Raw genomic sequence first — 27142 nt, forward strand, 5'->3', positions numbered from 1 at the left:
CATGGACGTGAGTAAACAGGTATGTCCACGTAAAATGTCATTGATAGCGTAGCTCTCTTCTGCCTTGAATTTCTTTTCTTAACCCGGATAATCAATCATGCGATCTATCAACTTGGGTGATGTTATGTTCTTTGCCGAGTGTTAATGGGGCACGTATCTACGAGGGGGGTACAAGTGACGGTTTGGTGAAAACAAACGAGTGATTACAGTACACATGCAAGTGCGTTCCAGCTATTTCGTACATTTCGTCTTCGCTCTTGACTTATGATTTGTTCTGTTCGACGCTGTGGTCTCAAATGTCGCTGAAGCAGGACACTTGCACTGCGTTCATGATAATGTTGCCAGACAAATGACAGATGTCTTCAAGCGTACCACAATTACTGTGGCGCTCTCACATCCTCCATCCTCGACAACTGTCACGGATACGGTAAGCACGGGCAACCTTCATGCTGGCAGCACTGATAAACTTTGCGAGCGTTCTCTATTTCACAGAGCTTAGCTGCAACAGCGCGACAAAACAAGGACACACAAAGAAACACAAACCACAGAACAGGCGCTGTGGGTTCTGTGGTCTGCGTTTATCTGTGTGTCCTTGTTTTGTCGCACTGTTCCAACTTCGTTACATAGTTAGACCAACTAGCCCTCGCCAAGGTGTCACTAATGTGAATTCACAGCCTGCAACACCGCCTCGCGCTCTCATTGGGCATGCGAGGTCGAGTGCTGAGGGCTCGACACGGAAACGTAGTGTATTCAAAAACAAGGAGTTTTATTTGGACTCGAAACACAACCTCCAGTACAAGCAACAACGCTTTCACAGCAATGTTGAAAATGTTCCAAGTGAACAAGGAGACAAAAAAGAAAGGATTCGTAGACGCACTGTACACTTGTGCCGGTATGGACAAATTTCCGCCGCGGAAGACGATACAGTGATAACAAGTTAATGTGGCATTGCTCGCTTCGTATATCGCTATACGAGCGGGCACGAACAACAAGCGAAGCGATCCTTCTGAAGCTGTCTTCAAGTTAACGTTGACAAATCTGTCAAGGCAACCAGAGACGCGAATGCGATCGTACACAAAAATTATGGTACACGCGCAAAGGCACAAGAAGCGAAAAGGCACGAGTCAAGACGGAAGTACGGAGTGACAAACTTTGTATATAAGCGGCGTCGGGCCAAAAATTAGAAGTAACAAAAAGAGAGAAAAAAAAAGGTGGGGGGAGGGGGACGCCGTGAGTTTTTAAGACACGAAGTCAAGGCAATTTGCGGATGTCGACTGGCATTCCGGTGTATTAAACATGTATCTCGACCTCATCAGAAAGATAAGGCTCTAAAATATAGAAACCAATTTGAATATGTAAACAGTAGTTCATTATTACTACCTATCAAAGTCATAGCACTTGGTGCAGTGAAGAAATTATTATTTTTAAGGGTGACGACTGTATACGAGTACGTCACTGGAGTTCGGCATTAATTAGGATTTGTTCACCAAAATTTTTTTTCTCATTTTGCACTCTGAGGGGTTATTTCCTTTTCCTTTTTAGCAGAAATCGACGTCCGCACCCAGAACGCCGGCGTCCTTCTCGCAAGATACCCATGCGGCACATTATACCATAGGGCGACGAAGTCCACAACAAACAAAACACCGTACAATATTTTAAAAAGAGAGAGACAGAACGCAGCAAACACCTTAGCGAAACCCAACCTCTTTCACCACACATTGCTTCTCTGCAACAACACTACGATACCTTTATAACATATATTAAAGAATAGAATGGGGGGGGGGAGGGGGGCAGGGGAGTGGGGGTTGTTCTTAGAACATACTACCCGACATATCACGGATATGCGGGGATTCACTCTCGCCTCAACGCCGAGGAGGAGGGAGGGGAGCCCGAGTCTCCTAGCGCCATCTCACGGCGATCTGCATCCCCACATAGGGCGCGATCGCCGGCCACTGGGATCGAGCGTCTCCCTATCGGAGGACCGAGGGAACTTGGGGTTGGAGGTCGAAGGTGACCGCGTGATTTACTGCAGGTAACTCCTGCCACGGGTCCGCGACGAACCCTCCGTGTCACCCCAACGTTACTCCGGTCCGCTCGCCGCGTCGGTGAAAGCCTCGTTTAACATGAAGTATGGTGCAATGGGAAGCTAACACACATATAAACAAAACAAACAGACAAAAAAAAAAGGGACGCCGTTCATGGTGAGGTCTCCTTGCGTCGGATGTGAGGCAGGCGAGACGGGTGTCGGTGGCAAGAACGCGACACCGCGGTAATATTTCCTCATTTTCGTATTATATTTTGTTGCAACATAAAAAAAATAATTAAAAAAAGCTGTGGCACAGGAAAAAGCGGGTAGGTGGGGGCGATGAGTCGCGCGGCGGATTTTTTGACACCGATGCGAGGTGGAACCGACTGATGGTGGGGAAATAAATAAATAGATGTTCGGGAGAAGGACAAATATGTCAACACAAGACTTAAAAAAGAAAGGTAACTGATAACGAACGAGAACAACCTTGGCTTGTTCATTTCTTTCCCACGATCTCTACTTTCGTGAGCAAGATGGACATTTTAACGTGTCAGACAAAGGAAAGAAACCGTTGGTGTGACTCACTGAACTAAAAAAAAAAAGCGAACAGAGGAGCACACTTAAAAGTCCGGTTCAGATTTCCGTTTGTTTCAGATCACCATCCTCTAGCATCACCACTGCGTGTGTGTCACAAGAACACGAGATCCACGTATAAGTGTGTGTCCGCACCAACAAGAACAGTTCGTGGCGCGAACAAATAAATAATAGCGGGAACGAAAACAAAAGTAATAATAAACGACTGCAAACAGAGGATACACCATTTCAGTAAAACAGAAGCGGCTGACAGGAGAAATAAAAGCGTCGCGGGCAGATCGCCGGCGCAGGAAGACCTCAGCATGCACGCTCTGAGAGAGGGAAAGCGTCCCCGCCCAATCCCGGACCAGCCGGGAAAGCCGCGGGGGTCAGTAGGGAAGGAAAGCAACAGCAGCAGCAGCAGCAGCAGCAAAGCTGAAAAACTGCGGGAAGAAAAGGGGACAGGGAGATTTTGCGAAGGAGTCACAGTTTACAAGAAAGTGAGAAAAGATAAAACTGCTAAAGTACAGGGTTGTGCTCCTGCTTGTATGTAGAAACGAAAGAAAGCACCGCGGAGCACTCGTCACAGTAGTATTTCTTTTTCTAGTTATCTTTTTTGCATCCTTTTTTTGTTACAGCCTGCGCTTACATGTTGGGCTTCATTTTGGTGCCGTAGCTAAAACCGAATTTGGGTAATTCGAACAGGAGCGATTAAGACGGCATTCTTGGTAAAAGAAGTCGGCTTGACGTCTTCACAATTAAGCCGTTGGGCTGGGAGACTTCGCAATTTTAAAGGCGCAGTTCGCTCGTTCTAGGATGTTTGCGCTACACGTTTCTTTAGTCTCTACGTTTTAGACTCTTCTTCTTCTGATCGCTCACTTTCTCTTTTTGCCAGCATTAAATCTTCGAATCACTAAAATGCGCATTCATACGGCCGCTGTGTAGACTGCGACGAGTGCCCTCCACGGCTTGCACATCGAATGCACGCCGCTGATGAGTAATGCACGCGGCAGCGAGCATTATGTGAAATGCATAACTGAAACCCAAACGACAGGTGGGCCGCGATAGCAGCAAAGAGAAAGAATGCGAGAGAGCGGTACAGTATTTGGGGGGAAATATGGGACGAACACGTACAACAACGCACACTGCTTGCGCTTTTTTGTTGTTGTTTTTTTTTTCACGAGGGGGGAACCCAGGCGGCCACGAAGCACCGATCGAGGCCCAGAACCAGCTGAGAAAGCCTCGTCGGGTCGGGCCGCCCTTACAGGGAACCGGGATCATCAACAGCTGTAGGGCGCGCAGAACTGGTACACGAGCCGCTGGGAGCGCTCCGTCTTCTTCATGATGCCCTTCTTGTAGTACTGGCGGATGGAGCGACTCAGCTTGTCGTAGTTCATGGCGGGCCGGTTCTTGCGCTTGCCCCAGAGCCGGGCCACGCGCACCGAGTCCTCGATCTTGAAGACGCCCCGGTTGCGGTCCAGCCAGCGGATGCAGCTGCCGTACAGCTGCGGCTGCGACAGGAGCTCCTTCAGGAACTGCCACAGGTGGATGTGCGACGAAGAAGGGGCGCGGCCGGCAGCCGCCACGGCGCCCGTCGTCAGCGCGACGCCGGTGCCGAGGCAGCGCTCGGCGATGTCACTGCTCGTGTCGCTGGCATCGTCTGCAACGACAAAGAGGCGAACGTCGCTGGTTAGGCGCCATCCACCTGAGTCAACACAAAAGGGTGTGCGCGCGTGCGAGTCGTTATACTATGCAACCGCTTGCCCATGCTTTCCGCACGTCACGGGGTATCGGCATTCCTGTTCTCGGAAGCCACCCATCTCGACCGTTGCACATGCGCGATGGAAACGGTTACGTAAAACGGTGTTTTTTTTTTTTTTGTGCGTGTGTGTGCGTGTGTGGTCATCTTTAATATCTACCATGCCCCACCCCCTCCCCCCTGCAATAATCCCTTATTGGCGCTGCCCAAAATTGTGAATAAATCAATCAATAAATAATTAAACACGCAGGTTCATACGATTGAGTATTGATGCGGTCCGCACTGCGTGCGATGGCGGAGGAGGAGGCGAGGGGGAGTTAGAATGCGGACAATCACTGGCGCCAAAAGCAACGGCACTGCCGCGGCGGTGCATTTCGTGGCCGGTGGCAAGCACATATTTTCTGTTAGCCGAGTTGATGCCAGCACGCACTCGAACCGCCACTACCGCATTAGCAAATAACAATGCACACCAGAAAGGCTCGCGCTCCTGCTTGTCCAACTAGTACGAGTCCGAAGCGACTAATAAAGCTTCATCCGTAAAACTACAGTAACTGTGCTTCTCTGCTGACTATATCGTCGACATTTCATTGCTCTTTATGACATTTCAGTGAATTCAGCACGGAATCATATATTAGTGCGGGCATATAAAAAATGAAATAAAAGTAATATTCAGCCAGAGCATAACAGAGGTCGCTTCTGACGTTCTCGAGCGTTGACTGGAACACGATAACAGTGATATTGCGCCTAGCTTTCAGCCGCCGAGTGCAACGTAGAAGGACAAATGAAAACAACTGCTATAGAGATAACGAAAGATAAAGACAAATGCGTGGAAAAAAAGCAGAATAGAAGCGACAAAGGGGAGAACGCAGACAACGTCGTCGCGAAGATAGGCAGAAACGTTTCCCAGGGATCAGTGTGTATTGCTGTCACAAGTCGGGTCACGGGAATAAAACCGACGACGAGTGCCCGCTGCGTTAAGCCCTTTGAAGCGCGGAGACGAACGAGCTCACACGAGCTGCGCAGCAAGCTAAATTGCCCGAGGGTATGACGGAAGTAAACAACGCCTCGAGCCAGTTCGTTACTTGAATCGTAGCCACCTGTGAGTCAGTCTTATGTACAACGAGCCAATACGCCGGTGATTGGATAGAAGGTTGCTTCTCGTAAGATGCCAAGATTCTTTTTCTTTGTTAACTTCAGATTCAAAAGGGAACGTCCATTAGGAGACAGAACTACACTTTTTTTTATGTAAGATTATCCTACGACCATGGAAAATATAAGGAAACGTGGCAGTAATCTTACTATATGTTAAGGCGTATGCCGCTGTATGCTGTTATAGGAGGAATAAAGTTAACGCAGTAAATTATACTGCTCTCCGCAATTACTGTTGTAATGTAAATCTTTAGTGTTGGCACTCTACCGACATAACATAACGGTGCCAGTACGTTAAACAAAAGCAAAACAAAACGTATTACAACGTGAGCATCCAGTCACTATGTACTATTATGTACTATCAAGGTCGAGTGCCGACATTATTCATGCCCGCAAAATTACACTCTTTAATTAAGGGTTCGACAACGGGGAAATGACGAAATTTGAACTAGGCACCAATTTCTGCGCGACCAAAGCGCGTTATTATTGTTCGCGTTTGTTTCCCGCCGGAAGCGCCACCTGACCCGACACACCGGAAAAAATGGCGCCGTAACACCATTCTCTTTTTCTTTTCTCTCAAGATTTACGTGCCGTAACTCACGTAGAGCGCACGTCACACTTTTTTCCAGAGCGCTCAAGCGAGTGGCCAGAGCGAATGAAACGAGATCTGAGTGTAGAGACCAAGGGTTCGAGAAAGACGGGCTCTTTCTGTCTCATGGGAATTCATCCTCACAGACACGCAAGTCGCATAGACGCGAGTACCGAACCAAATCACCACCGTCGGATCTCGCTTCCGTTGTCCGCAGCGCGCCCGCTTCAGTACTGTAGGCAGCAGAGTGAAGAGCCTCTGTGGGGGCTTAGGCGTGAGGCTCCGCACAATGTCAACGGTCTTCTTCCCGCCTGGTCACGTGTGTAGGAACGCACACTACCGGTGCACGCGAAGCAACGGTTCACGAGCATCGTGGCGGCGGTGGCAGGTGTGCTGCCGCTCAAGGTCCACTGCTCCTACGGTGCGGCGAACCGTGAGCGTAGGGCACACACACACGCGGTGGTCCCTGCCGAGCTTAGTCACAGCGACAATTATCTTTCCCTGTCCGGCGACGGTAGCCACTTTCGCGCCCCCTTTTTCTTTCCGTGTCTGTCATCACCGTCGCATTATATTTGTGTCGTTGTCGCTTTGTCTCTTTCTCGTGCAGAGAATCGTCACCAGCCGAATAACGCCGAAACAACGGAAATGCTTTGTTTTTCTTTGTAAGTAGGAGCCGCAGAACGTTGCCGCGATGATTACCTGGCGGTGTGCGGTAAGTAATACCACATTTGCAGCTTGCCTAAGAACACAGCAAGCTCAGTGTGCTCGGAACAGTAGGTAGGAGAGTACAAGTGTAAGCTATATACTAAACGCAGTCCGACAGCCGTGTCTTGAGGATATCTCTATAGCAATCCTTGGCACAACAAAGCATGCCACTTCTGCGCATATGTTACCCGTGACGCTATCGAGGCTTTGCGCCGTTTTCATTCTGTGCGTTGCAAGGGAGCTCCTACGGAGTTCCTTTGCTTCGTTTTTGGGGCCCTTCTTTTTTTCTCAGGCTACTTGTAGCATGAACATTGTCGTTACCTTGGAAGTCGCTACAGTGCCTAGCCTTTAATAATAGTCGCATAAGTATACTGTCAATTCCCCCCCCCCCTCACCACCACCACCACACACACACACGCAAACCCACACCGGGCAAGACGGATGCTGCCTGAGTAGCGCGCTAGAATGACGTAACAAGACGTTGTGCCGTAGCTCAGGTAATGACGTTGAGACCGACTCAAAATATAGGTCCTGCAGCCCGCGCTACAAGCGGTCTCCAAGCCAACCAGATCGTTGTGGACGCGCCACGTAAGCAGAGCGTCCACAGCGAGGCCCAACGAGAACAGCCTTGAAGCCCGACAGAGAGTGGGGACGTCTACCTGGGCTGTCCAGAATACCGACGGTCAAGCCAGCAAAAATGAAAGGTGAAAGAAAAAAGAAAAAAAAAAGAGGGAAGAGATGTAGCAGGAGAGAAATGAGCGGGTGCAGTAACCATGCCCCCTGAAGCCGTGCCAAACACAGGAGAGCCGCTGTGAGCGTATGTATATTCATTCCTTTGCCAAGCCAGCGAGGCGGCGGCAGAAGCAGCAGCAGTATAGAAGAGATAATGAAAGTCCGCTCCCGCTTGTTTCGAAGCGTTCGAGAAGAGAGGCACCACCATCGGACAGGCAGGTGCGCCGCCAGACCAAACCTGAAAGCCAACGATCAATTCGGCTCGGCCTGTCCCGAGCCGGGCCGGCAGTGGAAGACGGCAGAGAGGGAGAACGAGGTTTGGGAGAGGGGGCAGTGCCGATAAACGGAACGGGAAGGCAGAAAAACACAAGCAGCAGCAACAACAACGATGACCAGTGGGGAAGAAGAAAAAGAAGGAAGGAAGATGGGACCGGCCGCCCGGGCCTCCAGACCGTTGCCCCTGCGACTGAATCAACGAGAACACAGGGAAGAATACAAAAAAGGAACAATAACGAGAGAAGAAAAGCAGAAAACGAAGCTGCGCGGCGGGGCAAGGCGAGGACTGAGTGCGCGCGCCCGAGCGCGCCCCGAAATGAAACTTCTTCCCCTCCCGATGCAGCATCCCTCCCCTTACGGCGGCAACACCCGAAAGAGGGTAGGCGGCTTCGGAGAGGGTGAACAGGCGGCTCGAGTAGCTTCGCGGAGTAATCCACCACGCCCTGTTCTCTTCCATCCGCGCGCGCGTTCCCGAGACGCGAAGAGGTCGAAACAAGAGGGGGGCTCAGCAGCGAAGGAGATGGTACAGGACGAGGCGGCGGGGAGGGTCGGCTCGAAAAGTGGAAGCAGGCAGCCAAGCGAGAGGAGCCGACGCCCATCGCAGTCGAGGGGTAGGGAGGGGGGGAGGGGGTAGGCGAGCTAGCATCAGCAGCAACAGCGGCGGCGGCGGCTATAAAGATTCCAGGCCCAATCGCCGCCGGTAGAACGGCCGCATTCCAGCGTCGGGCCCCCTCGAGCGTCCAGCGAACTTGGCTGCTCGGCTCTTACGGCGGCAAGCAACGGCAGCATCATCGTTCGAGCCAGTTTTAAGCTCCCTCTCGCCTCCACCTCTCCTAGATGGGCGGGAAGTGGAAGAACAGGTTGCCGTTCGGGAAGAAGAAGGTAGTAGCACCGTCGGCGGCAGCTCTGACCCGAGTCAGGTTAGGCTTCTGGAGAAGCCACCGATGCTGCCTTTTTCAGGCGGTGCCGGTCCGTCCGTCGTTTGGGGCAGAGAGGAGGCGGCGGATCGTCGGACGGGGCCGGCTCTTTCCTTCGGCTGCTACCCCGAAGCTCGGAAAGATCGGCGGCTCCAAATTGGGAAATTTTCGTGCCTCTCTGGTCTGCGTGTGTTTGTTTTTGCACGTGAGAGCGCGAGCACGCGTAGAATACCACCCCTCTCTGGTGGCGGCCAATAGCTTTCGCCCTCCCCGTATCGTATCTCCTCAGCGCAAAGCAACCCCCCCCCCTCCCCATCCCATTTTCTACTGCCACCTCCCAATTCCACCTGCTTCGTTCTCTCTCTTTCTCTCCCTCCCTGCTCTGATCGAACAGCTACGGACACTCGCGTTATCCCATACCCACAGTTTCCAACATAACCCCTCCTCCCCTCCCCCTTCCTCCCGCTGCTGGTTTCTTTTCAAGACGCCATCGCACACGTACACCAGTCCTCCTCGCGTAAGTTTAGTGGCGTGCTTCTTACATCGGGGCCCTTTGTTGTGTGAGGAGCAGCTAAAAGAAAGAAAACAAGAAGCGAACCAAACGCAAGCGAACCGGCATGACTGGTAGCCCGTGTTTTTTTTCGGAGGGGTGCTGAATGGTGTAATTTGGAAGCCCCCGAGAAAGCGGGTGAAACGCTCGCAAAAGAAGGCGACTCCGCTAAACCAAAGCCCAGCAGCAGCAACGGCAGTTGGCGGCTCACCGCGTCTACGCGGACGCGCGACACATCGAGCGCCCGCGCCATCAGCACTGCTATCAGCGGAAACGTCGCGCCGCCGCTGCGCACGAAAGCCTCGCGCTCGCGGGCTGTTTCTCTTTTGTTTCGCCCCGCGTCGTTTCGTCGCCGCTGTTGCTGCAAGACCGGCGGAAAAGGCGTCATCTGGTCGCTTGTCTCCGCTGAGCTGCGCACACTGCCGGAGCTTTCATGGCGCGATGGACGTCGGCGACAGCGGAAGGACGCCCCGCGAAGCACGCAACCAGCAGATGCCGCTCTTGCGGATGGAAAGTCATGCCTTGTGTCGTCATAAAAGAATGAGAAAGTGCTTGCTAACCGCGTGAAGTGGCTGTAGACAATAAGAACTGCTGCGATTATAGCATTCGCCGCTTTATAATAACAACGAATATTCGAGTGATTTACTACGAGAAAACTAGCCCTGAACGGCTAGCTATACAGCGTTATGAAGAGAGAGGGAAGAATCATAATGGTATAAATAATTAGGCTGATGAAGAAGGATTGCATGCAAACAGTGACGAAATACAGCCCATCCACGTAGCCTTTCCTTTAAAAGTTCGCAGACGGTACTTAGTCGGTCTGGCCGTTCATAAATGATGACAGGTTCGGAGAGTGCCCGATTGTTCAACCGCAGCAAGGAGGCGTACAGTAAGCATCTTGGTTGGTACTCGAATTTATCAACGAGCAAGGGTAAAAGGACTTTAAGATGCTACGCGCCTTCGCAGGAACAGCTGTGAGGTAGAAAGAAAGGGCTTCTTTCACGCTTAGTAAGCTTGTAACATGCGCAACCTGTAAGCGGCGAACTTCAAGACCAGCGAGCTCCGTAGATATTAAGCGTCTTTTCACACAATTGCTTCCAAGAATATATATATATATATATATATATATATATATATATATATATATATATATATATATATATATATATATATATATATAACGGTGTCACTGCGCCGTGACACAGAAACGAGATTCTGCCTACTAGCATCACGAGTCAGCGCCATTTCCGCTGCTCCGGCACCACCTAGCTTGCTCGGTCGTAAGACCTGATAAGACCGTTTTCCACCCGTCCAAGAGCGGATTGCTTGGACAAGCGCAATGTCGTACAGCTTCGATAGCAAGAGACTCTCACTAACCGTCAGCGACAGACTGACTGCCCCTCTCTCTCTCTCTCTCTCTCTCTCTCTCTCTCTCTCTCTCTGTTATGCCTTTTTTTTTTTGCAAGAGTAAATCGCGTTGATGTGGGAGATAAAACCCCCCGTGTAAAGGGTAGTCCCAAGGAAATTTTTTGCACGCAGCATTTCCAAACCTGTCATGCAGTGGTCAGCGCATACGCCGAACAGTTGGCATCGTATGTGAACTCCAAATATATCCGACAACGCGTTCACATGGTCATGCAGTATGTAGAAACGCATGACACGGACTTTACTAAGCCTGCCAACATTGAAGCGCGCGCTTTTATGCAACCGAATACGGATAAAGAAGGCTCTGTGAAAGGCAACGAGTTATGACACAGCCGTTCAACCGAATGACTGCCTTCGAATAAGTTTTCAGTGTCTTCACTTTGAACGTTGTCGTTTCCAAGCGACGCGCTGCGTCAACGAGTAAATCTTGGCCGCAACAACGCGCAGTTGTTCTTGTTTAGAGCGAACAGAGTACTCTGCTCAGTGCAAAGGATTCTCCGCAGTATGTCATCGAGAGATCGCCGAGCATCATGCAGCGAAAAAGAGGAACATTCTTTTCGTCTTAGCTATTTTCTCCCGAGTATAAGAGCTCTGAGCAGTTACGAAGAGGAGCACCCCGAGTTCCTTGGAACGCGCTTTCTCCGCGGAGGAATCGCCGACGCTGGCGAGAGCCGTTAACTAGACTGCTTCTAGCGCGTACCTGAGAGACCCTGTTCGGCACAGTGGAAGTTCTCATTAGTATTTCACCTTTAATTCTTCACCTCTGTCTTATTTTCTCTCATTAATATTTCATCTCTCACCTTTTTCATCATTATTACTTCATGTTTCTTTTTTCCTAAATATTTCGTCATGATCTTCATAGTCCGATGTTATTTAGCTTCACAGGAGATTGGCCTATTCAAAAGCTATCTTCTCTATGGGTCACTCTGGAGGAATTCGCGTGAAAATCTAAATTTCGCGCGGTAGAAAGTAAATCTATACAGGGCGTCCACAGCCTCCACTCACCATCGCTGTGGGTGGCTTCGCTGTGGCTGTCGCTGTGGTGGCTGAGGGGCGAGGTGCGTGGCGGCGAGGCGTCCGGCGTCCCACTGCCCGAGATGGTCTGGCCCAGAAGGCTCGCGAGGTCGAGCACGCTGTCTTCGGGGCAAAACTGCGTCACCCCCGACCGCTGGCCTGGCTGCTGATGATTTTGTTCTGACGTCCGCAGATGCGCGGCTGCAGGGGACAACGAAACAAAGGAAAGAGCAGCGTCATTCTCCTGTCGCAGATTCAGTGTTCGATGCGCTGAAGCTCTAGTCATGCTGGGAGTTTGGCGTCAACGAACACCATTTCTCATATTTCCTTTTCATTTTATTACCTTAAAGAGCTCTTGCGCGGTATTACATAAGGAGTGGGTGTACAAAAATACAGGAGGTCGCCCGCTATGTTGCTTTACCGAAAAAATTACTTTACGCCAAAAAGATAACCGGCCTCAAATCATCTAGGCTCTGTTTAAGACGAAGGGATTCAACTCGGCAACTCTCCACACAGGTTCGCTTACAGAGTAGGTTTTTGTGTATAGGCCATGCGAACCTCCTGACATTCAATACTGGGATATTCAAAACCAGCTCTATTGACTCCTCAGGCTTCAATAGCAAGACATTGCCTATGTTCAAGAGTCAAGAGTTTTCAGACTGGTTCGTATTCTCCCGAGCTTTGCACATGGCCTGAATCAGAGCTCGCATTTACAAAAATACTCCTATTCTATAGATATCCATAAGAGCAAATTATATGTCAATCTTGATGCTGGATGTATTGGCGGAGGCAGGCAATGGAAAGTCGAACGAAAAGCTTTGTGAATTCGCCCCTAGATTCCGTGCGCAAATGAAACCGTTGTGTGCACTTAAAGTTTGATTTAAGGAAGATACTTTGATAATTTAATGTAGTTACCGTCTTTGTACCTTCTGTTAAAATTGCTTTAAAACGGCTAGATCGATAGCTGATTGTGTAATGCAGTGTTACTTAATGTTACTTAATGTACTGCTGTGCTATTTACATTGTGGCCTACCGGGCTCAGCCTGGTTAACCTCCCTGCCTTTCCCTTATGACTTTTCTCTCTCTCTCTCTCTCTCTCGCTCGCTGTCTCGCTCTGCCGACCTGTCGGCTTTTATCTCCCCCGTCATCCTTGTCTGCTTGTTTCCGTACTTCAGCGTTTTGCCATAACAGTTTTTGAGGCGACGTCACCCCGAATGTCTTTCTTGCCAGCATGCCGCACCCTTGTTTACGATAGACAACGAAATAAACAGCTCCAGCGTGACGTGAGCCGCTTTAGAAGGCATGCACTGCTGCTTGCTTTCGGTGAGTCATATTCAGAGCATGTTTGCAGTTCGCCTACCTATATCGTGGTGACAGTGACGGCTTCCTGCCGACAAAATGTTACAGCCTCGTAAACAGGCCTTTGCAGCTCAGTAAGTGCAGGCACTGTGCCCAAAGATATCGGCTATGCGCACGAGCGTTTTATCACTGAGTTGTACCTGCGCCTTCAAAGAACCACTCAACAAGGGAACTGAAAATGAATGGGCGCAGAAGATGGCTGTACTTGACAGCTCCGTCCCTTCCCCATTCGTCGTTATATAGCTATTAGCATACTACAACTCTTTATTTTTCGTCTTGGCCGCCTTCATTCTGCCTTTTTGCTTTAAGATGCCAGCACGCCTATTTCTTGTTGCTGATATGATCTTGAGGGAGCAGGTGCACCTTCCGCACCCAGCTTCCAGAGCTCAAAAATGCAAATGTCTACTGAGTCGTGAAAAGGCATTTAGTACTCGCTGCCCGAACCAGACTAAGCACCTGACGTGTGTAGGGTTATCATACGTGCATTAGTACCGGCACTATCGGAGTACCCCTATCGGGAGAACATCACCAAAACAGCAGCTTTCAATGCCCCCGCTCCGCTATCAGGCTCCCTACAACGGCGCTCGTAATGTTCCACTGCAGAGGCACTTGCCCGATAGACATGTCTGCAGACAGCGCTCTCTATCCGCGGCACTATTTTTGTACACTTTGGAACACCGCCGCTCGTATGTGCGCACTAAGCTCGTCGCAACGAGATCGTAGCCCTCGAGAGTATGATGTTGCTATAGTAGCTGTCGCAGCTTATCTAATGAGGCCCGCCACAGCCGACGTCATCGCGCAAATCGGCAGCTTGTCCCAGCTACATGCTTAGGATATTTCATGTTATTATGAGCAATATCCATGTGTACTTGGGTCCGTTCCAAACACGGCCACCTCTTGGTGCCATAGGGCACCAAGAGGAGCCCTCAAAGTATTTTTCCGACTAATGGTACCGCGTTACACATAATTACAGGCTAGTGCCGATTACTGTAATCTCGTGACAACCACCGTTTTGGTGCAGAACAACGAGTGGCGGTGAGATTTGAATATACGCCTTTTAAGCTACCTCTATTTGCGGCAAAGCTGCAACAAAACGACCATAACGGTACAGTTGAGACTCGATTCAACGAAGTGATGAGCACGCTCGAATTGTTTCGTGAAATCGGAAAGTTCGTAAAATCGTGAAAGGGATTGTTCGGTCCTTCGAAATCTAAAACTGTAACGTAGCGACACCCAAAAGCTACCACGGCATTGTATTTGCCGCTAACCCACGCCTGCGCGTGTGAAAAGTCCGCGAGGCCGGCCCAAATTGCTTGTGCATGAAGCCAAAAGAACACACACACACACACACACACACACACACACACACACACACACACACACACACACACACACACACACACACCTCGCTGTTCTGGAGAAAACTGCGAATTTAATATGTCACAGTGAAAGAACTCGTGATCTTCATCTGCCTGCGCCTCACCGGCAGTGGGCTTTCACACTTCCCGTCTGTGTGAAAATTAGAAAGAAATCACCGCTTTTTCACTCATTTATTTCAGGAAAAACTTCGTTAAATCGAGTTTGGTGGCCTAGTTAATTTCGTTAATTTGGGTTGATGACAACATTGATCCCTATGTGTATCCACCGGGAAATGGAAATTTCTTCGTTAAGATTGGGAACTTCGTAAAATCGAGTTTCGTTGGATTGAGTTTTAACTGTATTCAGAGTCACGACATGCCACTTCACTTTATGACAGTCCATTGCAAAGAAGGTTTATGTTTTGCTCCGTAGCACGGCCAAAGCTTCGTTTTGAGATTTTTCGGAACTTTGGCTTCTGCATGTTTGCCCAATTTCCTTTCGCGCAGGGTAGAAAACAGGACCTTCGTATCGCTGACCTCCCAACCCTCCCTCTCTCTATTTCTCTCCCTCTACCCCGACCCCATCACTGAAGCCAGCTACATAGAGGTGCACTCACCGGACTTCCATATTTCCAGCTGCGCGCTGAAGATGTCTCCCGATCCTGGAGCACGGATCCTGAAGTCTTCCTCACTCAGGGAGCACAGTGTGGGGCCGTTCATGTTGAAGTAGTCGGTCCTGAACGACGGGCAACCGTACTGCTGCTGAGTCCACACCAGCCACGAGTGGACATTTGCCACACTCCACTGATAGGGATCTGCGCGAAGCAGAGAAGGAAAAAAAAGCATGTAGTTTTGATGATTATGATGATGGATCCTTTGGCATGGCTCGCGCACACTAAGGGGGATATGCCAAGAATCGGGCGGCAGGAAGTAGCTAAAGCAAATTCTTATTTGAAAACGATAAACGCTTATGCTACATATGTTTCCGATGATGCGCTTCTTCCTTTTTAACGTTCCTTTGATAAAGCAAGCTAGTAATGGATGATGCAATGCCAGCATAGTCGGCTGATCAACACGCCCTGTAACTAGGGTGTTGTAGTAAGTTTACAGAAAGTCTATTTTCTTTTGTTACTTTTGCTCTCGCTCCTTCTAAGATTATTATTATTATTATTGTCGCGATGAATAAGACGAACAGCATGAGCTGAAGATGAAGCCCACCACCAACAGCAGCAGCATGGTGATCGCTTCACGCAAGACGACGCTGAAGTTACGGTTCAGAGTGCTGCCCGACGTAACTGCTGTAGCCGCCTGTTCCGGACAATACAACTCACGTTATTATTATTATTATTATTATTATTATTATTATTATTATTATTATTATTATTATTATTATTATTAACAATGCTTTGCAAAGCCTAGGGCACGGATAATGCAAAAAGTGTATTTCAATTATTTTCGTTTTGTACTTCGCCAGTGGCCTGCGAGTAGCTCAGTCCACTTTATCACCAAGATCGGTCAGCCGTGAGCTGTGGATGATAGGAAACGTTACGTTAAACCGGCCCAATACTCTAGATGGTCTAGGTGCTTGTCACCCATGTGCTTATTACTTGCGCATGTAGCGTGTAGTACCTGCGTATGAGTAGGTCATTCCATGCATCACCTGTCTCACATGGGATAGCCATGCCACATGTATGGCCAGGAAAACATCTCCGACACCCACTAAAGAGTGCATCGCTCAAGATAAATTACACATGCGCAGGTCCCAAGCACGGTGGTCCAGCCTTAAAAGACGACACGATTCCCCCATTTATTTATTTATTTATTTATTTATTTATTTATTTATTTATTTATTTCGTCACGAGGTGCGGCTCGTAAGAACAAGCGCCGGCCAATAGGGATCACGAACGGATACAATTAAGGACGCTTCTTAGGGGAACAAAAAATTCTTAGTGACTCTGTGCACAGAGCTCCGTCATGCAGTGGCACATGTTTCACAAGTTTACTTAGATTGGGGCAATAAAGGTTATTCGTATCCCTTTAGCCCCCCAAGCATACAGTAACGCCAACCGTAACGAGTGGAAGAACTGCGGCTTCGAAGTATCTATGTGCTGCGAAAGCGAGTATATAGACGGCGCACAGCCGTGAAAGAACAAGCCCCGCAATTTCGACACGGGTCAGTGATAATCGATGCAAATAAGGGAACGCGTTGACATCGCAAGACTGCGCGTTCGGACAACGCCCAAAGGAGCGGCGTGATGTAAAATGGAACGGCACAGGCGAGACATGCTGAAGATTTATCACTTGCAAAGGAAAGTTGCCGAATATTCCAACGTGTCATTACGTGCCCCGTTAAGTTTTGTTGATCTGATTACTTTCGATTTTTCCTCAACGCAGTGAGCTCTTCTACACGTGCATTAAACTAGCTAGTCACCAGAAAGAAAAGCAATTTGTGCGGTTCTTCAGATAAACGCGTAACAAGCGGGCAACAGTGTGTCGGCAACAGGCATACCTGTATTCGGTAACATTAAGGAAACCCTCTATATACACAGCGGAAATACGTTAAGGACAGTGTGAACAATACATTTCCATAGGCCTCGTATCTGATACACAGCTCAGAAATTTAAATTAAGCCAGGATTATGGCGTTCAGGATCAGTCTGGTCGAACTTGCTTCTGCTGGCAATGTAACTAAACTCAACAGGATTGGTTGCTGCGCTGGCTAACATATCTTCTGTCTCGAATATCGCAAGAAAAAAAGGTCAGTCTAGCTGGCAAAGAATGTGGAGAACAAGGAATGGACTGTGTGGATTCAGTATATAGGTGTTTACACAGAGAGTGGCGAGGACAGATTGACATTGCTTCACGTTCGTAAGTGCTTTTCGTCATTGGCTGGCCACCTTCACAATTGGCTGGAATTTTCTGCTAAGAACGATTCTAGAATAAGAGAGCTCTTTTTGAATATGGCCACTTCTTTGTCGGAACTACAGTTACGGTTCTGCAAGACAATGCAGTTGGTCACCTTAATTACTATAAGCATACAAAGTTCCACAGGTGCGTCTGATTGGTAAAGAAGCGTCAGCGTCATATTTGACATATTGGTTAATTGTGCAAAGCAGCTGATGTAATCGCCAGACCAATGGGCCTTTTGAATCGGGATGATGATCGTAACAGTATAATAGCAAGTGCAAGCGACAAAATCAGCTTGACATGACTAATTTGGTTTCTACACTGTAGCAGTCGCACTAAACAAACTTTAATTAACAAATCGATTTACCTCACAATTAACGAAAACGAAATGCCTTGGAAGTTGTATCCGTGAATTCGAGCTCTCATCGTGAAAAAGCGCTTGCGGCTGCTCTCATTGTTACGGCGACTCTTGATGACTCGGATTTCAGTAAAATTTTTCCGGAAATAAATGTGCACATTTTATACTCAGCGTGCAAACACTTAACAACAGCATCCTCTCTGAAGAGAACTGTCGCATTGTGAAACTATAGACCATGTATTCAGCAGCGCCAGAATTGGTACTCAACGATGCTTGACACTGAGGTAGGTCAAGCATAAAGAAATGAGAGTGTCAGAGAAAGGAAACTTGTCCCAAAATAGGTTTTCACTACATGGAATATATTATAGCTCCAATGTTGACGTTTGCCGCCGTCATCGACGCCGTACAGTATCACAGAACTGAATTATTTGCCTTTACGCCTCATGCTGCGCAGCATTCATTAGTAGCCTACAGACGTATTCCGGCTTCATGCACCTTTCCTCATTTCGTGTTCGCTGAAACCCTCGCAAAGTGCGCAGATACTTAGCGATGTGCGTGCGCTATGCTACCACCTCGCCAGGTCACCAGAAGCTCCACAAAAGGACGCCGGTCAACAACGAAGGAGCAGTACTCACTCGGCGAGATGTTGAGGATCTGGCAGGCAACGTCGATGTCCTTGGCCGCCTGCTGCATGGCGAGCAGTCGAAGCTGGTCGAGCTTGTCCGCGGATAGTGACGTGCAACAATCCGCGGCCGCGTCACTCTCGGCACAGTCCTCGGTCTTGATGGCGAGCCGCTGGTCGTACGAAGGTGGCGGAGGGCGGCACGCCTTGGCGGGCGCGTACGTCATGGCAGTGGTGCTGTGGCAGCGCACTAATCCGGCGCACGGTTCGTCGTACATGCTGGGGCTGCCCGGCTGAGCCACCAGCGCGACGGCAGCGGCGTTCCCTGCAGCAGCCGGTGGCTGTGCAGAGGCAATCGCCGTGGGCGCTGAGCGCGGGTGAGACGCGACGCAGTTCTTTGTCACATTCACGAGTTCCTCGAGGAGCGCGGGATAGTCCAGCATGGCGTTGCCGCCCCCGCCGTTGTTCATCATGCACGACTGGGGCGACGAAGGCGCCGACTGTGGCTCTTGCTTGATGCGGCAAGGGACCGGCAGCGCGCCGGTGATGCCGTTCTCGGACTCGTCGAACCAGACACCCAGCTCGTTCATGCCCCACGTGTCGGCCATGGAGACGGGACTGGCGACGCCCGCGGAATGGCTCGGACTCGGGACCAGTTGATGACGCTACACGAAAGAAAAAAAAGGAGCACAAAAAGGGCACGAAGGTTAGCAAGAAGGTCGCGCAACAGTGTTACGAAGTATAGAACGTAAGACTCTTTATACAATCGCGCCCACGACAAAACTCGGGTAATGAGTCCCATAAGGTTGACCACCGTCTGACATATTGAAGCCCACGGCAAAAGTTCGGCGGTAGCTGTTCTTTTGGGACAATCAACAGTTCAAACACTCGGGGAAGTGTTTTACCGGGCTCGTCATAGAGGACGTCGGCGCAGCATGCGGTAACGGGTGTATCGAGGAGGCCTGGTGGGACGAAGCGTTCAGCGCAGCATCGGGCGGTTCGCCTGGAGGCTACTCTGTATTAGCTGACAAGGGGGGCCCTCTTTGCCGCCGGCGTGGTGGTGGGAAGGAAGGCTGGTTCGTGGACGGCCTGGCCGGCTAGCGACGGCGGGGAGGATGGGTGTGCGCGCGAGACGAATTCGCCATTAGGAGAAGGCCACCGCTCCTCGCGGGCAGGCTCTTTGCGAGCTGTACAACGCCGCCACCGTGGGCATCTCTCTCCTCGCCCAAACCGGTTGGCTCGACCCTCGGTCGTGTGATGCTTGCTAAGCTGTTGCTGCCACTCTGGGCACACGGGGGAATGGGACGAGGAGAAGGAAAAAGACTAAAACCAAAGGAGGGCGTAAAAATGGGCTCCGCTTATTCCGCACGTGGAGGGCGAGGGGGGAAGAGGCGATAGCAAACAAACAGGTGCAAATAAACGCGATCGGGACGTCGTACGAAAGGCCTTTCCAGGGGCTCCACTGATGCTGTCTCTTCACGGTGGCGCCGGTCCTCGCCTGTGGTGCGCAGGAGTTAGCGTTCACTTGGGCGAGTGGAGTTATATCCGAAAGTGCAACTTGTCAGCGGCCGCACATGCAATCGTGCAAACACACACACGCGCCAAGATACACCCGCAAATGCAGGTGTAACAAGTGGCAATGCTAGAGTTCACAACAGACCAAGTGGCCAAGCGGGAAAAGCCTTATGTTGCTCGCATCTTATATGAGCATATAATTTCAATGACGGGTCTACAATTAAGGGTCTACAAATCACAACAATATTTCAATATTTTTTCTTGTACTAAGTGGTAACAGCGCGTAGGAGCACCTAATTGCTGGAACCATCGTTACTTATTCATTCATCTTGCACGTGAAATTGATTCATATGTATGTCACCACATATTTAAATTGCCTATTTCCCTCCGGACACATGGTAAATAAGTTTAAGAAGAAAGAAAAGCCCAGGCCCTAGCACGGCCCAGGTGACACCCTCAACCCAACTGGCATCGCGGCAACAAGCCCCCGCGCGCGCGTGCACGGCGATACTCACGGGTTCTACGGCTGGGTAGTGCGGCGAAACGAGCGACTTTAACATTGCTACCTCACGCACGCATCATGCACAAGAACTATGACGCGAGCGGCGGGCCGCGCAGGTTTTATACGGGGCGGCGCGCGCACGTGACTCCAACACGGCGTGACGTCACGCCTATCGACGTCGTCGCCACCGGCGGTCGGTCGCCGCGGCTCGCTCGCTCGTGCGCGCGAACGCCGCGGCGGGAGGGCGTCGGCAACGCGACGGAGCGCTCCTTGTGGCCGCACGCGAAACGCGTGGCGACGCGCAACGCAGCGGCCGGTCCCGCTGGGAGGAGCGTGCGACCAATTGCGGACAACAGTGGCGGCTCGGGGCACGAGTAAAAGTCCTGGCGTAGCGCGGGAAAGTTTTATGCGAGTGGTCACGCGATGGGCTTTAATTCACAAGACGACCCCGGCGTTCTTTGAGCTCCGTGTCCTGGCAGTCGTCACAATACTTTTCGCCCACTTCTATTGCTCTTGCTCTTCTGTTCTTTGTTTTATTTGTGTAGTGCGTCTGTCGGATCATCTTTCGTTTGGGTTTCAGAATTAACAGCTAGAAGAAAGGAGAATAAAAGATGAAATTCATTGTGCCGACTTCTACGTTACTGAGACCCCAAGAAGAGCTACATACTATTTAGACCCATGTAAGTAATAGAAGATCTACTGCGCACAAGAACGACAGCGCGGAAAACAAATAGCGAAGTATCTACACTAAACTGTTCGTTCGCATCTACCATGTGTCTCACGTAATTGTGCCAAAATTTAAACATATGCAAGTGCCACGTAGCTTGACAGAACCACGGTAATATTGTTGGCCGTCAATTGAAACAAGTCGGACTATTTTTGTTTGTGTATCGCCTAATTGTACAATTAGTTATTAATCATTGATCAACTTCTCAAATATTATATTCAGACCAAAAGTGTCAATCAGATATTCGTAGACCATCCTGAAAAATTCCCGATACAGCTTTTAGTTGCGAAATAAATGCCATAGACATAACAGCTTTTTCCAAGAGTGCACATTTTTGGGCAATTTAGATCGTCGCATCAATTGAAGTCATAGCGCTGGATTGATACGAACAAGAAAGACGATAGGATAGCGCACATCCTGCTGTCTTTCTTTTCCGTGTCAATCCAGCGCTATAACTTCTATTGATGCTTTTTCGAAGCCTGAAAGAAAGCCCGCATAATAGAAATAAGTGCCGCGCGACTAGTCGCACGGCACTTCGTATTTACGTACAGGATGTCCTCAAGTATAAACGGGTGCTTCAAACCTTTATAAAGAAAGATTTAACGGAGGCTGTCAGTTCTGTCGGCTCTGTGCTTCCCAGCCATCTGCTTGGCAATTCGAGACTCAACATTTCCTTCGCCGCAGCAGCATAATGAGCAGGTGCACCATGACATACTGGAATAAGCAATGTTTGTGTTAAGCACTTCGTATCACAGGCCCCACACTTTCGTTAAGGATTACACACTCGTTCACATTTCGTATTGTCGCTCAATATTCTAAGTCCTAACGTTCTCATTCGATCATTATTACCCAAACTATCACTCCTCCGTGTTCACTCTCAGATCACTAGATGTGGCTCTTATCTGAAATGATATGATGTTTTAAGCTTTATATACCGTCCATCGCTGGACTTAATGTAAACGTGTAGCGGTATTTCTGAGTCGCCCTGTGCACCTTACGACAACAGTGACTCAGGTTTAAAGGGAAAGGGCTCTTCTCATATTCTTGACAACCTGCCACAGTGACTAGAAGAACGAAAAAATGGCAACAAAGATGTCTTTATGATAAGCGGCTTTTACAGCGGAGCTGCATACCTCTACCGTCCAAGGAAATTTTTGTGTCTTTGTAAGCAAAAAAAAAAAAAAAACTCCCCACACGTGTGCCAATCCCGAAAATCGTGCAATGCCGAGCCAAACCGAGGCAGAGATGAAGCAGGCGTTAAGTACTACCCTACGTGTGCCGACACCGAATATAGTGCAATGCCGAGCCGACCGGCGGCGGAGTTGAAGCAAGCGTTAAGCCCTCCCCATACGTGGGCCGATCCCGAAGACAGTCTGAAACCGACCCGACCTGCAGCGGAGGTGAAGCAGGCGTTAAGCACTCCCCATAGGTGGGCCTATCCCGAAGATAGTGCAATGCCGCGCCGACCGGCGGCGGAGGTGAAGCAGGCGTTAAGTACTCCCCGTACGTGGGCCTATCCCGAAGATAGTGCAATGCCGAGCCGACCGGCGGCGGATGTGAGACAGGCGTTAGACACTCCCCATGCGTGGGCCGATCCCGAAGATAGTGCAATACCGGCCCAACCCGCGGAGGAGGTGAAGCAGGCGTTAAGCACTCCCCATGCGTGGGCCGACCCCACAGTTAGTTCAATGGTGGCCCGACCCGCCGCGGAGGTGAAGCAGGCGTTAAACACTCCCCATGCATGGGCCGATCCCGAAGATAGTGCAATGCCGGGCCGACCTTTATGTCCCCGTTCCCATTCACCTTGTGCACAGTAGCAGGCTAGAGCGCGTTAGCTCATGCCGACCTCTCTGTCTCCTTTCAAGTAAGTTCTCTCTTTCTTTCCCTGTCCGCCACATTCGTGAGAAACAGCAACACCAAATCCACCATATTAGTTGATCCGTAATACTTTGCAAATAGTAAATACTTTGTCATTTATCTATCTACCTTTGGCAATATTGTTCTGAGAGCATTCTTAATCAGTCTATATTGGTTTAGTGTTTATCTTTAGCGTCCCTTTCTAGACTTCCTCACGGACTCCTTTAAGCTTACTAAACCTGTACAAAAGCTCTCGCGTGCAATCAGCATGACTTAATTTGCTGTATTTGACAAGAACTGAAGAGATACACTGAACCTCTCGAGGGTTCTCTCCGAACTCTATTCGCATTCATTCAACGTAACAATTGAGGCTCAATATTCGCGGATATAACGAAGGTTACATTTTATCTTTCCAAATATCGGACGCAAAGAGCAGCTCCGATGTCATCAATGACATCAGTGGGACGACTGTGATTACACTGTGCCTTCGCGTAGCTCTGCCGCTTTTGTTCGCGGCGACTGAAAGTTCCCTGGCTGAGTACTTAAAAGGAAGCTTTACCTCAGGTACTCTTATCTAAATGCATGTTGACTGAGAAATCTTTTTTCTCGACAGCTACCGCATTGATTTTGATAAGAATTGTTGCGTTTCAAGTAAAGCTTAAAATATACCGACTGAAGGAGTACCTAGCTCAAATAGGCATCAGTTGTTTAGCAGATTGTTTATCTTTTTTTTTTAATATCACGAAATCTTAAGATACTGGAGAATCCAGCTTGCAACTCTGTAGCTCGGCATAAAAAAAAACCTTATCAAAATAATGCAAATTGCACCTATTAAGGCATCTAAAGCGGGCTAGATCGATGCATAATAAGCGGCCCTGAACTATAGCAATAATTTGTAAGTAGGACTTTCGCAATACCTTTTTTAGGTATTGTAACGATATCACGCAAACTCTAAAACTATACGTCACATTTTCCGGCAATAGATGCTCTAACACATACTGTTTACAGAACTGCGACTTCTCTTTTCGTCCAGCGTTATGTACATGCGAACTTTGTTCCTGTGTTCTTTTCTTTTTTTCTTTTTTGTTCGAGATAAACGATTTGCAAACAGTTTTGAAAAACATTTGAGGCTTCTTCTGCTTGATACGATCGGTAGAACACAACTTTCTCTCTCGAATGCAACAAATTTCATTCAAATTGGTTCACCACTTGTTGAATGAGGGTGTTTCTGCGTTTTACTGCACTTCAATAGGAAAATCGGAGTTGACTCCGGATTAAAGCTTCCTCCTAATTATTTTCGAATCGAAACCTAATCCTTCTATCTACCTCTGAACAGACGGTAAGCCTAATACGTGACATCACTATGTACTGGTGCGGAAACGTTATCGTAATGCCGCTACCCCCGTTTAGTATTTGCATATTGTTTGGTATACCAAGACCCCACTCGAGGTAAGACTGGCAGTTTTCAGAAGTTTCACTTACATAACGCTTATTGACATAATACTTATTAACAATAATACTTAGTAATATAATACTTAGTCTTACGTTATAAATACTACTCAAGAACACGCAAATATTCTTTTAGGAATTTAGGAACAGATCTGTGTCTGGATATTTTACTAAAGAATTCCGGAAGTCGGCAATATGCATCTCCTGAACTCTATGTCATTAAAGCGGTGATGTAGTGCGTTGAGGTGTGCCAGGCGTCCCCAAGTAAAGTCGCTTCGTTGAGTGCGTAACATGAGATGCGTAATATATGCAGAATCCAACAGTATAATCCTGCTCCAAAGCTTCTATGAAAGCTATTGTAGTGTGCGTTATGCAAAGGCTATGAAATCGCCTGCGATACGGCTGAAGGTGCGAGGCGCGCGAACATTGTCCCCATACAAGCCGATATCTTTCTTTCTTTCAGTGCAAAATGTCAAAGCGGGTATGACTTCGTTTACTTTATGTTTTTTTTCTTTCAGAGCACGATAACCCTGCGGAACGCGAGTAATCGCACACCGCCCGCTCCTTGCCGCATAGTACAACCGCTAGTTTGCTCAATCGAGCTCGTGTTGTATGAAAAAAAAAAAGAGAGAGAGAGAAAAAGAAGACAGAAAAGAAAAGAAAGCTGGCTCCTACTGTAGAATGACATAAAACTGAAGCTCCGCGACATTTATATATGGTGCGTCGGATTTTACTCAGCAGATTTAGACAAATTGACGCTGCATAGCACGCTGCGTCCAACCTGCAAAACAAATCACGCATCTATCCCACTCACCGAGCAGTGATTATCTTCGAACAACTCACCACCTCCACCGCGAGTAACCAACTGGTTGACGGCGAGCCAGCCGCCACATTTGCCGTAGAGATGGTGTACCGCAAGACATGCCCATGACCGCAAGACGACTCTTTCGCGCGACAGCAGTGGCGCCACCTCTACGCCACAGTGAGAACTACGGGTGCGATAAGATCAGCGCTTCCGCTGTGCGACGCGAACCGGCACGCACGTTGGGTCGCGGCGCGCGGAGCTAGGCGTGCGTAATTATAGTGTCGTGACTTATGCACCCGTGCAGCGCAAGATATTGGCCTGAACACTCGAGGCTCGAAGAAATGCACCGTACGTACGAAGGGTTTGCACAACCAGTGCGGCCTCTGTTGGGTGCATGGAAAAGGCAAACGTGTATCAGCAGCAAGAACCAGAGCCCATGTTTGAAGTCTCGAGCAGAATTCCTAATGTGAAATTTTTCGTTTCTTAAAGGGGCCCTGAGCCACTTTTCATCGATGTGGAGAAAGGCATTGGAAGTGAAAATAGGCTATTTCAGAAACATTTTGCCGCAGAGAGTACTTCAGTGCGTTCAGCAGAAGTGGAGTTATTGGCAATCAAACACGGAATCCGCTGTGCTCCCGTTCATTTTTCAATGCCTTGCACTGCGAAGGCTACAGCGGAGTGGGGCGTGCTCACAATGCTTCACTTTCTAAATGTCACCGTAAGCCGCAGTTCAAATTTCATTTTGTATGTTAACGTAGACGTCACGGCTACCGCCTTTGGTCACTACGACGCGCTAAACATAAGCCAAACGCGGTTGACCTCTTTGAACCGCAGTCCGCTTAGCCAGTGGACTGTTGGCGGCACCCCGCGGCGCCCGCGGTATCTACGCCATGTAGCCTACCACAGCTGGATGTCAGCTGTCAGCCAATAGCAGCCGTCTAAGCGAACGACGAAGTAAAGCATCCGATGACGAAATAAAGCGTCCAGAAGACAGTGACGACAGGGCCTTCTGTTGAAAAGAAAGCGTTTGAGAGAAAGGTAACCTCGCGATCCGCTTGCGAGCTCCACGAACCGCGTACGACAGCAAAACTAGCTATGTTCACGGCAGCGTATGCTACCCGCGGACTATGTTATTTCACCAAGCCCGACGGGTGGTTCAGGGCCCCTTTAAGAGCTGTGGCCGGGCCTCCTACTTTATTGATATGTCAAACATCCCGGTTGGCAGGCAACTGATCTTACGAGTAGCTTTAGTGTAAGAACTCTTTTACGGGCCGTCTTTCATAAAAGCATTTCTTCAGTGGCTGGCTGCAATTGTTTCGGTTAAGTAGGAGTGCTCTCTCAAGTGGTGACTAGCTGAAGGCCTTCTAGGTTCTTTCTGGTTACATTAACAAACCATCATAATTTATTGATCGGTCAATTATACAGACAAAGAAGAAACTGGCGGCATGCTTTTAAGTTCCTTCCGTGCCCTTTAAAAAAATAACATGTATATTTGTTATGCGCCGTGCAGAAAACGTATCAGTGTACGAGGCATTTTCAGTGGAACAGGAGGGAAAAAATGCTGTTCATTTACATTAGATCCAATTCTTACTTAAATCTCTTTTTCTGGACGTGTCAGAGTCGTGTTAAGTATACAAATTCGAAATAAAAATGAAACAATCAATAATATATTCACCCAAACTTGAAAGCCCCGGTGAAGGCCATTTTTAGGATCGTCTCTCTCGAAGCCGGGATTAAAATTAACAGAATGTCTGTCACGTTCAAACGCCTGCACCATTACAGCTAGGGGCACGCACGAAGCAAAAATGTGGTAATAGAAAGAACCAATCGTGGTCCGCGCCCGACGTGCTTGGATTGCTACGATGCTCATTGCACCGCTCCTCGACTAGAGGCTAAGCGGGGCTCCGCATATGACTTAAGCTAGTCGATGTTGTGATAACTGTTGCAGTAATATGACCTCTACAGCGTA

At 49.0% G+C, this 27142-nt stretch overlaps 1 protein-coding gene across 2 annotated transcripts; it reads right to left on the reverse strand.

Annotated features, from left to right (window-relative positions):
• Window positions 1-745: 745 nt before the first annotated feature.
• LOC142579339 (DNA-binding protein D-ETS-4-like) lies at window positions 746-20419 on the reverse strand. 2 transcript variants are annotated; one of them, XM_075689418.1, is made up of 5 exons: window positions 20349-20419; window positions 18332-18983; window positions 15050-15247; window positions 11707-11916; window positions 746-4259 (listed from the first exon to the last, which is right to left on the reverse strand). In XM_075689418.1, the coding sequence occupies exons 1-5, from the start codon at window positions 20391-20393 to the stop codon at window positions 3880-3882; spliced, it is 1485 nt and encodes a 494-aa protein (XP_075545533.1). In that variant the 5' UTR covers window positions 20394-20419; the 3' UTR covers window positions 746-3879. The 2 variants fall into 2 exon arrangements, with proteins under 2 accessions (XP_075545533.1, XP_075545534.1); XM_075689419.1 differs by lacking the exon at window positions 20349-20419 and adding an exon at window positions 19224-20306.
• Window positions 20420-27142: the final 6723 nt, after the last annotated feature.

The sequence above is a fragment of the Dermacentor variabilis genome, chromosome 4 (assembly GCF_050947875.1).
Source record: "Dermacentor variabilis isolate Ectoservices chromosome 4, ASM5094787v1, whole genome shotgun sequence".
Classification (NCBI taxonomy): Eukaryota; Metazoa; Arthropoda; class Arachnida; order Ixodida; family Ixodidae; genus Dermacentor; species Dermacentor variabilis.